The sequence below is a fragment of the Anopheles maculipalpis genome, chromosome X, assembly GCF_943734695.1.
Source record: "Anopheles maculipalpis chromosome X, idAnoMacuDA_375_x, whole genome shotgun sequence".
In the NCBI taxonomy this organism is placed as follows: domain Eukaryota; kingdom Metazoa; phylum Arthropoda; class Insecta; order Diptera; family Culicidae; genus Anopheles; species Anopheles maculipalpis.
This window is the reverse complement of record NC_064870.1, coordinates 18,020,320-18,032,269: the sequence shown is the minus strand read 5'-3', so window position 1 is coordinate 18,032,269 and position 11,950 is coordinate 18,020,320. Positions and strand designations below refer to the sequence as shown.

Below are 11,950 nucleotides of genomic sequence, written 5' to 3'. Positions count from 1 at the left end.
CCCCATGAGGCCGGGCCTTCCAAGTCTCGATGTTCGGGATTAGCCGGTGTGTCCATCTGGTGTGCCGGCTCGTTGGCGCCAGCTCGTCTCACTCGGCATGCCTCTGGGCGATGGTAACCGTTCGCTCCTCTCTGCGGATGGCCTGTTAGGTGTGCCGATCTCCTGACGTCGCTGATAGCACCTGGCGTCTTCCGTAATCTGCAGGCAGACCGGAATAACCCTGGCAAGCACCGTGGCCACCTCGCCGCGTACCGAAATAAACATTCGGGCCACTGGTGCCTATACGCGCGACCGGTATATCTGCACCCGGTTCAACCGCCGGTTTAACCGCGGTTCTTTTGGGTACCTACTGCCTCGTGCCATACAAGAGCAGCATACCGCAGAGTCGAGTCCACGACCGACGCAAGCAAACGCCTTTTAGCACACTTGGGGCCACTGTGGTTCCGCATCAGCCTGGAGATCGCCTGTGCCACACGGAGTGCTTTTGCCGTGGCGTACTCGACGTGGGCATTCCAAGACAGGTGATCCTCCAGAATGACCCCAAGGTACTTCAGTGTCCTCGTCGGCATCCGCTCAACTCCCGCGATGGTCGCCGGTACTCTCGTATTTGCCCTCCGCATTGTAGACACCATTACTAGTTCGGTTTTGGCCAGAGCGAGCTCCAGGTGGTGTGCTGTCATCCACGAACTAATTACAGTGATCGCCTGTTCGGCCAGTTCCGCCGCCGCCTGTGGTGTCACTCCTCCCGCCAGAATGACTAGGTCGTCCGCGAAGCCGATCGCCTCCGCTCCGTCTGGCAGTCTCAACCGCAACACGCCGTCGTACATTACGTTCCAAAGGGTCGGCCCTAACATCGAACCCTGTGGTACGCCTGCCGTTACATACCTGCGCACTGGTCCTTCGCTAGTCTCAAACAACAGCACCCGCCCCGAGAAGTAGCTACGTAGGATTCGCTGGAGCGCAGATGGCACGCTCATCCGCTGCAGAGCTGCCGCAATCGCCGTCCAGCTGCGACAGCGACAGGTCAGACAGCGAGGGTCTCTACCGTTGGTGCGGTGAAACGTCCTTGCGTACAGGCCCCGCTCAACATCTGGATGGATGGCCTGCACGGTCGATCTTCCTCGACGGAAGCCATACTGTTCCGGCGACAAACGGGGTGCGCTGCTGTCCTCTAAGTGCTCGTTCAGCCGGTCTAGGACGAGTCGTTCAAACAGCTTCGGGACTTGGGGACCCGAGCCCAAAAACGTCGATCTCCACTCCGTCGATCAGCTTCTGCATGCAGCGGTCCTTGCTGCGCTGGATCTCGCTCTCCAGCATCCTCCAAGAGCTCAGGAACTGGGCGGACAGCGCAAGGCGCTCTTCCGATGTAAAGTGGCGACATCGCCTTTCTGCAGCTTCACACTCCTCCCTCAGCTGGTCGATCTCAGGTGTCCATCAGCACACTTTTGGCGCTTGATGAAAGGTCGCCCCATGTATCCGCTCCATCGTTCCGTCGCATGTTGCAGTGAGCTCGCCAATCAGGTCTTCAGGAGTGTGCACCAGCTCGAACCGTCCAGTAGATAAGGCGGCAGTGTAGCAGGTGCGGTCGAACTGTGTAGTTTTCCAGCGGGTACCATCATGCTTGGCCTCGCCAATGTTGTTGCTCGACTGCTGATGTCGTTGCCGTCGATGCTGCTGCGTACCGTCTCCCGGAAGTCCAACCGAGAACTCCAGATAGGAGTGGTCGCTGTCGGAGAACCGAGAACTCACACCCGCCAAGAATTGGGGCGCGCAATAGTTGGACTGGAGAAGGTAACATCAACTATGCTCGGTCGTGCTACACCGTTGCCCTTAAACGTGGGTACGTCACCACTGTTTAGCGTCCGGAGCCCTAGATGGTCAGCGACGCTCTTGAGGTCCTCTCCCCTCTGTGACGTGCGGGCACTACCCCAATCCTGGCTCCACGCTTTGAAACCCCCGCTAGGACCACTGTCGGATTTCATCAGCGTCATCTCCACCGCCTCAAGATTGCTGACGAAGTCGGCCGCGTAGCTGTTGGGCGAAGCGTAGCAGCTGGCGAACGTTATGCCCGCTATGGTGGCAACCACTAGCTCTGGCGCCACGACCGGTAACACGACGGAATATTTCGGCCGAGTTGGCCTCCTGTTTTTTTTTCTTTTTTTTTAACAATTCAGGAATATTTATTGAACATTAAATTCTTATAACTATTCCCACTCCCCTTTCCTGTCCCCGTTCCCGTCAGGGGCTGGGTGATAGGTGTTGTTAAATGTGGCATAGCCTTTATTCTTCCAAACGGTTTCCGTTGTGTTACTCATTGTTCCATTTGGTTATGGACTTGCATTAACGCATCTTACCGTACGCTTCCACCCCAATTTCCCCTTTCACTAAGGCTACCTACATTAACGACCAGAGGTGGTCGCTTCAGTAAGGGAAGCTTCTTCATCTGCCGTTAAGGGCTCGCGTAGCCCTTGGTTGAATATCACAACCCCTCGAGCAGCTGCTCTCCGCATCTGCTCCGTTTCACGTCTCCGTACGCGCCGCCGGATGATATCTGCCTCCGTAGGCGGCACCCGGCTTCTACGGCTCCGGCCGGGGGGGACTGGTTGGTGGTATCGTCCCGGAACGCATCCGTACCCTCCAAGCCCGCTGCATGTATAGTCGGCGCTCGTGCCTCTGGCGAATGGTACCCGGAGACGGGGGACGCCCTCGATTCCGACTTGGAATGGGAGGGGGTGCCGTTCCAGCTGCTTCCGCCTCGGCTGCCATCCGCAGCACCTCTTCGTCACGCGCACGCGCTGCTTCCGCCACTGCTGCCGCCAACCGGACATCAGCTCGAGCAGCTGCACGTTGCCGAGATTGTCGCCCTCGTGCCGTCCGCACGCGGTTCGCCCGTGTTTGTTCAGGAGACACTGGAGACTCTGCCTCCTCCTCGCCCTCGTCGACTAACTCAGAGGAAGGTGCTCGAGTGTTTAAAAGCACCTCATCCTCCCTCCAAATCTGCTGAAGGACCCTCGTGATCCTTCTTGCAGCCTCTTGTATGGAGCTCCATTGGGCCGGGCTCTCCAACAGCTTCATACCCAGGTTGTCAGGATGAACTGGGTCATCCGAGCCGAACCCAAGAAGCTCTTCTCGTATCTCTGCGAAGACCTCGCACTCGAACAGGACATGGGCCACTGACTCAACCGAACCAGGGCACCGAGGACACTCAGGGGTGGGGAAAAAACCGCAGACGTGGAGATACTCACAGAAGAACCCGTGTCCCGTGAGTATTTGTGAGAGGTGAAAATCCACCTCTCCATGTCGCCTTCCCACCCACTGGTGCAGGTCGGGAATCATGCGATGGGCCCATGTCACGTACCGACTGGCCGTCGGTGATGCAGCCGCCAGGTCCCACGACCGCTGCCATTCCTGCATGGTGACCATTCGCTCCGAGAATCTGACTTCCTTCCTGCTGGTGCCAGGGGCAGCTAGGAGCCTCCTGTAGCACCTTGCGTCCTCTTGTATTAGCAGCCTGTACGGCAAGAGGCCTGCTAATACTACATTGGTCTCATACGCCACCAGATCCTCCAGAACGTCATTCACGCGGTTCAAAATCAATCGTTCAAGCACCTTCCCGGGGTTATTAAGCAGCAGAATTGGACGAAAAGAGGTTGGCAGGCCAGGCGGCTTGCCAGGCTTAGGCACCAGTGCCAACTTTTGCTGCTTCCACTCCGCCGGAAAACGCCCCGAATCGATGCACTCCTGAAAAACTGCTCTGAAGGTCTCCGGGTACTTACGTACGGCCACCGTCAGAGCGGCATTCGGCAGCCCATCCAAGCCAGGAGCCTTCTTGGGATGCATTCCGCCCGCGATTTCTAGCAGCTCTTGCGTGGAGACCGGCCGCACGTACTCCTCTATGCTGTCCTCGTCCGCAAGGTCAGGCCATTGAACCGATTGGTGGTCCGGGAACAGGGCGCCCACGATGCCCTGCAGCACCGCAGGGTCTCTTTCTCGTGCCGTCCAGCTGCTCCGCAACTTACCCAGCACTTGCCGGAACCACTGTCCAGTCTCGTCGTCCGCCAGGGCCTGCAGCATGTCAGCAAAGTGCTGGTTCTTGCTGCGCTTGATTTCCGCTGCAAGTGCCGTCCGCACTTGAATATACTCGTCGCTTGCAGCAACTTTCCCTGCGGCGTCAGTGGCGGCTTCCAAACGCTCTCTGGACAGACGACAATCCTCGATCAGTCGCTCTATCTCTGGTGTCCACCAATACGCTGGCTTCTCCGAGTGGCCTTGTGATGGGTATACTCGCGACATGACACCATCACAAGCCATCGTAAGCCCCTCCTCCAGACTCTCTGGGCTGGTGACCCTGTCGGCGAACTGGGTCGCCTCAAGCGCAAGCTCAAAGAGTCGAGGGCAGAACTGACGCGTCCGCCACCGGGTGCCCGCCTCTCGCACATCTGACAGCTGCTGTTGTTGCTGCTGGTGTCCTGCTTGATGTCGCTGTGTCACCCTCACGGCATACCGGATGTAGACGTGGTCGCTGTACGAATAACGGCTAAGGATCCTCCAGCGATGCTCAGGATCGGATGATGTAGCCCGGCTAGCTATCTCAATGCTCGCGAAACTCACGTCCACAATGCTCGGACGAGCTACGCCACTTCCAATGAACGTGGGGGCCGTTCCGTTGTTGAGGACCTCCAACCCCAATCCGACGGCCATCTGAAGCAGAAGTTCCCCCTTCACGTTCATACGCGTGCTACCCCAGGAACTATGCGACGCATTGAAGTCGCCGGCGAGGACGACGTGCGGATGACCACGAGCCAGCACGTCTATCCTTTCCAGCATCTCCTCGAACTCGCTCACTCCCACTGAAGGAGAAACATAAGCGCAGATGAGAACGATACCGTTTACCAAGGCAGCGACAAGTCCGGACTGAGAATGGCAAAGGACCCTCTGTATCAGAAAGGTCTCCGAACTGACAACAATTGCTACCTTTAGGTCACGGTCCGTAACCCAATTGCCGTTATTAGCTGGCGCGGTATGTATCTCCTGCATGAGCAAAACGTCTGCTCTCTCCATCCGCAAAGTGTTGAGTGCTAAGTCCTGCGCCCTCCTACTCCTGTTTACATTTATTTGGAGGATTTGAATCATGCTGATGCCGATTTATGCGCTCCACAAACACCAGCTGCGATTCGGTGGCCTCCACCGCACAGCAGGCACCTCAATTCGTTGGTGCATCCTGCAGCCTTATGGTCATTGGCTCCTCACCGGATGCACAGGCCCGATCTATCCTGGCCTTGACATGCAGCCGCCATGTGTCCAAGTTCGAGACATCGGAAGCAGCGTTTCACGTCCTCGGTGATCTTCGGGACAGCATGTACCGAGCATGCCGTGTACTGAAGAATCAGTCGTTTGCCCACCAGATGATCTGCGTCAGCCCGCGGCAATCGCACCCTGGATCGCTTGGTGCCATCTCTGCGCTCCCACAGGGAGATTGTAGCGGTCTTCAGTCATCTGGTCGATGTTTGTAATGAGGATCTCCGCCATTTCCGTGACGACCTTAGCGGTACCCTTCGGGCCAAGCGCCTCCTGCACCTTTGCACAAAGTGCGGCGCTGTCGACATCTCGGCTCAGCGGCAGCCGCAGATTGTCCTTTGGAGTACGTTTCCCTACTCCGATCTGCTGTTGGTGGCCCTGGAGCACTGGGCTCGTTCGAATCGCCTCGTACATAGCCCGGAAGCTGCTACCCTCTGCCGGAACCACCACTATTTCGTCCGGCCGCTTTCTGGCTGGACGACGTTTTTCGCTATTCAGCGCACCAAACCGCTGCTGCTGCAACATACTTGGCCACTGACCAGGCTGCTGGTGTTGCTGCCGCCCAGACTGTGACGGCTGCTGCTGTTGCTGCGGCCGTTGTTGCTGCTGCTGGGGCCGTGTTTGTTGTTACTGCCGCACTTCCGGTAGACGGTTTCGCGGCTTGCGACGGCCCCACTCGGCCCAAGAGCTTTCCTCCTGTTGCTGGCGTTGATGCTGCCGCTGTTGCGGCTGCTGCTGCTGGTGCTGCTGCTGCTGTTGCCGCTGTTGCGGGACCGGCTGTTGGCGTGCCGGCTTACGGCGCACCACCTCAGCTCAGGAGCCACCTTCCTGGTCTGGAGATAGAGCTGCCATTGCCAGCGCCTCTCCCTGCTGTAGCAGCTGCTGTTGCTCACGATGTTGCTGCTGCTTCTGCTGCTGCTGTTGCTCACGATGTTGCTGCTGCTTCTGCTGCTGCTGCCGCTCTGAACGCTGGCCACCACCGTAGCCCAGCGTCTGCGCCAGCAACTCCTGGAAGCTGGCACGCTCCTCCTTCAACTCGTTACGCAGACGCTCGTTCTCCTGACGAGCCATCATCTCACGCAAACGGGCTTCCTCGCTGGCCAGCTTCGTTTCCTCTCTGGCCTGCTCTGCGATCGCCTCCATCTGCTGCCGGTGCATCGTAAGCTCCTGCTACAGACCAACGATCGTCGCTCGCATCTGATGATTAGCCTGCGACATCTCATTCAGGAGCTGTAACAGCTCCGTTATTTCCGGGCTCTGCTGTTTTGTGCCCGGGGCAGCTACTCGCGTGAGAGACACTCGCGGCTCCATTATTGTGGAGAGCTTCGCCGGCCTCCCGTCAGTGGACTCCGTCCTGGAACGTAGGGTCCTCCCAGGCAGTGACATGTCCACGAATCTTTTCCGCGCTTTAAGCTGGATTTACATCTCCTTACCGGAGACCGCCAGCAGCGAAAAATAAATGCTGTCCCCGTCACTGGAAAGCTTTCGTGTTAATGTCCTGGCTAAACAGCTCTGCAACTGATTACCAGGTTGCACCACTGAGTTTGTTGCGCGGCGTTTGCAACAAATGGCGCTGGTCCGTGATGTGTATGCCTTGGCTAGATGTTCTACTGCCGCCCAACAGGTGGCGCTGTCCGGCGATGTGTGTGTGTCTCGGCTGCAGGTCACTAAAGCACTGCTGTAGACTGCAAGCACTGCCACAAACTACAATCACTGCAAGCACTGCCGTTCTGCTGTCGCCCAACAGGTGGCGCTGTCCGGCGATGAGTGTGTGTCTCGGCTGCAGGGCGCTGCAACACTGCCGCAGACTGCAAGCACTGCCACAAACTACAAGCACTGCAATCACTACCGTAACGACGCACAGACACACAATACGACACACCCGACGCCACTTTTTTGCGCACTTTTGCACCAATTTTCCACGCACTTTTAGTCAAATTTCTTCCGTTTTCCTTGCGGAAAACCACCGTCACTCACTACAGAGTACCACTACGACGTGCAATTTTACCTGTTTTGTTGGTTTTGCGTGATTTTCGGGGAAATACCGCTCGCCTGACTTCCCCATACAAAGTGTATGGGAAAATCTTAACTCACTGATTTAACGAAAATTAGCACCGATTTCCTCGCGGTTTTTTGCTGTTTGTCGCAAAAGGCAGTTCCTCCTTCGATGTACGCACTTTCACTAGGTTCTGAACTGTTTAAACACCTTATTTTTGCCAAAATCACGGAGCGTCACAGGGACACGTCTGTACTGCTCGACTGACAGTTCGCCTCTGAGTTGGCCTCCTGTGGCAGCTCCATAACGAGCCGCAAGCGAGAAGTGCGTCGGCCAACTCCCAGTCGCTGCGGTCCTGCGAATTGCTGGCTGCACTCCCCCTGGGGTGCAGGGTGGCACTGGGGCCGCTCCGCTTATGTGCTGGCTACTGCTGCCGCTGATTGTTGTGGCTGCCGTTGTTGCGCCTACTGCTGCTGAGTTTGTTGGCCTAGCTGATGCTGCTGCTGCCGCTGCTGGGTCAGCGACTGGCGTGCCGATTTGCGGCTCTGCACAGTCATCCACTGCCCACCTAACTGTTCCTCGCTCTGGCTCGCTGTTGGTATCGACTCGTCCTGCTGTTGCCGCTGCTGCCGTTGCCCTCGCTGCCGACACGCATCCTGGCCTTGCTGAGCAAGCACCTGGCTGTAAGTCGGTGCTCGCTGCTGGTGGCGCAGCGCTGGAACGGATGTAAGGACCGTTTCACTAGTTGTCGAGCCCGTCGGGAGACAAACGTTGTCCCCCAACATCTGTACAAGCAGTTCATCTAGGGCTACACGGTATTGCTCATTCTCTGTTCGCAAGAGAAGGATCTCTGCGTCAGCCTTCTGTTCTCTCCATTTGGCCTCCTCTTTTGCCTCCTTTCGAAAATCTTCGAACAGTCGGCAGATGTTCGCGATTTCCGCATGCAGCTGACTGTTGTGCTGCCGCATGTCCTCATATTTTCTTTCGTTGCTTTGCAGAGTCTCCCTCATGATTTGGAGCTCTGCCGAGTTCGCCGGTGGTGGTGTGGTTGGTCTGACTGCGCCTGATGTTTCGCCTATGGCCGACGCCCGTTGCAGAACCACCTTTGGTTCCGCCATTGCATCTGTTCGGCAGTCGACCGACATGGCTCGCCCAGCAGTAGAGCGGAGCAGCTTCCCCGTTGGTGCCATCGACATCTTTGCAGACTGCTCTGCTCGTGCTCACCGTTCCCCCTTGCTGATAGCTGATTTCTGGAATTTCGACTGAAATTCCAGAAAAAGGGGGTCAACGACCCCAGTCTCGATGCTGTCGTTGCACAAGGCCAGATGTGTCACGGAACTTCCAATGGGTAATGCTGATCGTTCTGCAGCTCTATATCGCTGGGTTCTGCCTTCTTCCAATGGGTAATGCTGATCGTTCTACTGCTCTATTTCGCTGGGTTCCGCCTTCTTCGAAAAACGGGGGACAATTACCCCGGCCCTGGACAGCTAGTTGGTTGCGGGGTGGGGTGTGGGGTGATTGTTTGAGTTACCAAGGTAATTTACCCAGCGTCCTCTGACTTTTTTTCCCAGCCTCGGGAGTGCTCCCTGAATATTTTTGCTATCCAAGTCCTTATTCGTCACTTATGTATCTGACCGGCCCTTACCATGAAAACGCAGTGTACAAGCGTGGGAAAAGGGGGGGGGGGGGGGGGGGAGGGAAAAATGGCAGCAATATTCCCAGTTCCAGTCGTATTTTGCCGGGACAACCGTACACTACCCAGGAATTTCGCCCGACAAGCGTCAGATAACACCGAGTTGGTCCACTATCCGACTCCTTGCTTTTTTTAAGATGGGCCGTGTGTCTAAACTTGGGCCGTATGTCTAAACGGTACTTGGGTTAGACGCTGACCATCACTACCGACGCAACTTTTAACTTCACCTATTTCCGCCAATTTTGGTCCGTTTTTTCCAGGTTTTCACCAATATGTACTGCTTAGCGTCTTTGGCACCGATTTTCACTGCTTCCGGCACAATCCTGGCGAAAAAAATACCGTCCCAAGCACACTTTTCTTCGTGTGACGTCGCAAACCACTACCACTGTACCCAAAAGGACGCCGACCGGTATGTAGCCAATTTTCGGCCGATTTCACTCCGGTTTTCGCACGTAGGTCTTCAAATGGCACTGTTTTGCACTTTTCACCGAAAACCGGATAGAAAAAGGTCGTTTTTAATGTGCACAACGCGCATTCACTTCCTCCATACAAATTGTATGGAAATGTTTAAAGCGTCTTTTTTCGCCAATATTCACCCGTTTTTACTAAATTTTCACTTTTTCCACTTGTTTTTATGCTTATAATGCGATTTTCTTTCTTAACACAGCATTTCTCGCCACTTTTCCGCAAATTTTTGCACAATCACTCGGAGCGTCACTCGGTGTACGTCCTCACTGCGGTATAAATGGCTTTTTTTTGAATGCTTGAAAAAGCTGTATTAATGCCTGGATTTTTGACAAATCTCTTAAAATACATAACCAGTTAATTCCTACTCCACCCCCTGGCCGTTGACCCGCGAGGGTACCCAAGTGGTCAGGGGGTTTCGACTGCCAGGCAGCTCCTACACCGTACCAAAGGCACCTAACATTTATGTATTGAATTTCCATAACGTTCTCTCTTTTTGTTTGTTTGTTGCCTCCATATTCCGCCTCGCAAAGGCCCTCGTTTCATGGCTTTAATGCCCTCCCCACGCTTATTTGTTCATTAGCGTGCAGCTGCATCCGCCTCCGACGCCGCAGCTTCCTCGGCTGCAGTCAGTCCGTTCCTTCGTGGATCGTTCGGTGGATCGTCATCAGTGGGGACCGTCCGTCCCTCTATCACGTTCGCCCTGACCGGTTGCGCTGCTTCGGCAGACGGAGTTTCGAGCGCCATCCTCCGTCTCGCTCGATACAGCCGGACACGTTCTCGAACGGCAGTCCGCCGTTCCACCGTCGATTGTGATGGAGGTGGTGATAGCGGCCGCCCACCTCGCTGCGCCCGCTGCAACCGCCTTGCTGCATTTCGCCGATCGTTCCGGGCTCGTCACACTGCTTCCGGGTCCACACGATGAACGACCTGCGGCTGGTTTGCCTGTACGGTAAGTTGTGCACGCTCATCATCCCAGCCGCGTTGAAGCTCAGTGGTAATAATCTTTGCAGCCTCGCACACACGGCTCCAGCATTGCTGACTCTGAAGCATGTATGTGGTGAGGCTGTTCGGCGTGATGGCCACCGTCGAACCATCGCTGAACAAGTGTTGGCGCACGTGCTCGAAGCGAGGGCACTCGAAAAAGACATGCTCTGCCGACTCCGGTACGCCGGGACACCGTTGACAGTCCGGGGACGACGTGAACCCCATGACGTGCAGATACTCACGGAAGAATCCGTGCCCGGTAAATATCTGCGAAAAATGGAAGTTCACGTCTCCATGCTTCCGCGACTGCCAGGAACCGAGATCTGGGTTGAGCCGATGTGTCCACCCTACGAATCGGCTAGATCTCTCACCTGTTGCGTCGGCATAGCACGCTGATTGTCAGTCAGCTATGGTCAATGCTCGCTCTTCCCGTCGAATGATGTTATGACCCACTGTAGCACCTGCTCCATGCGCGCGTTCGTAGACTCTGGCATCTTCCTCAATCAACCTGCAGATTGGTATGAGGCCAGAAATCAGCACAGCGACTTCGTATCTCACGGTGCGGAATGTCCTCGCGACGCTGATTGATGTCAAGCGTTGCACACGCTGTAACGCTCTGCGGCATTTCTGCAGACTAACGGCTTCATGCCACACAGGAGTTGCATATCGCAGCACGCTGTCAACAACGGCAGCAAGAAGGCGAGACTTGACCGTTTTCGGACCGGCATGGTTCGGCATCAGACGGGTGACGGCCTGGGCCACTCTCATCGCCCTCTCTGTGAAGGCCTCAACGTGCGGCACCCACGAAAGGTGGTCGTGTAACCTCACCCTAAGATGGCGAATGGAGCGGGAGGACTTCACGACCACACCGCTTACGGTGATGGAAGTCTCCGGGGTACGCTTGAGGCTGGAGATAAGCGTCATTTCCGTTTTCGCCGGGGCAAGCTCCAAGTGATGACGGGTCATCCACTGGCCAACTGCTGCAACGACTGCCTCTGCTGCCTTTGCTGCTGCTTCAGGTGTGGTGCCTGGGACGAGCAGGACGATATCGTCGGCATAGCCAACGATTTCCGTCCCAGGTGGCAGACCAACGCTGAAAACGCCGTCGTACATAACGTTCCACAGCGTGGGGCCCAGAATGGACCCCTGTGAGACGCCAGCCGTGATGTTGCGCTCGGCGGGTCCCTCGCTGGTCTCAAACAGCAGCCGACGGTCCTCGAAGTAGCTCCGTATGATGTTCTGCAACAGGCATTCCTGGTACAGCCGACAATAAACCTCCGGGTACTCACGTATGGCCGTCTTCAGCGCTGCATTAGGGATGCCATCCAGACCTGGCGCTTTCCGGTTGCTGATATTCCGCATGATGTCCTGCAGCTCCTCCGTGGATACCGGGGTGATGGGCACGTTCTCAGCCTCGACTCTGTCTGCAACTGGCCAGTCTACTGACGGATGCTCCGGGAACAGATCGGCGACGATTCGGACAAGCTGCCCACGATCCGTCTCATGAGGCG

General features: G+C 56.2%; 1 protein-coding gene across 1 annotated transcript; it reads right to left on the bottom strand.

Moving 5' to 3' along the window:
- Positions 1-5,925: 5,925 nt before the first annotated feature.
- On the bottom strand, positions 5,926-6,456 carry LOC126564213 (uncharacterized). Its single transcript, XM_050221197.1, has 2 exons — positions 6,267-6,456; positions 5,926-6,110 (listed from the first exon to the last, which is right to left on the bottom strand). Exons 1-2 carry the CDS (start codon positions 6,454-6,456, stop codon positions 5,926-5,928), a joined length of 375 nt encoding a protein of 124 aa, XP_050077154.1.
- Positions 6,457-11,950: the final 5,494 nt, after the last annotated feature.

Bases quoted from the DNA above. Each gene is read 5' to 3' on its own strand.
- LOC126564213 (XM_050221197.1), bottom strand. From the start codon at position 6,456: ATGCACCGGCAGCAGATGGAGGCGATCGCAGAGCAGGCCAGAGAGGAA. The intron at 6,111-6,266 runs GTTCAGAGCGGC...GTGGCTCCTGAG, and splicing joins GGGCTACGGTGGTGGCCAGC to CTGAGGTGGTGCGCCGTAAG.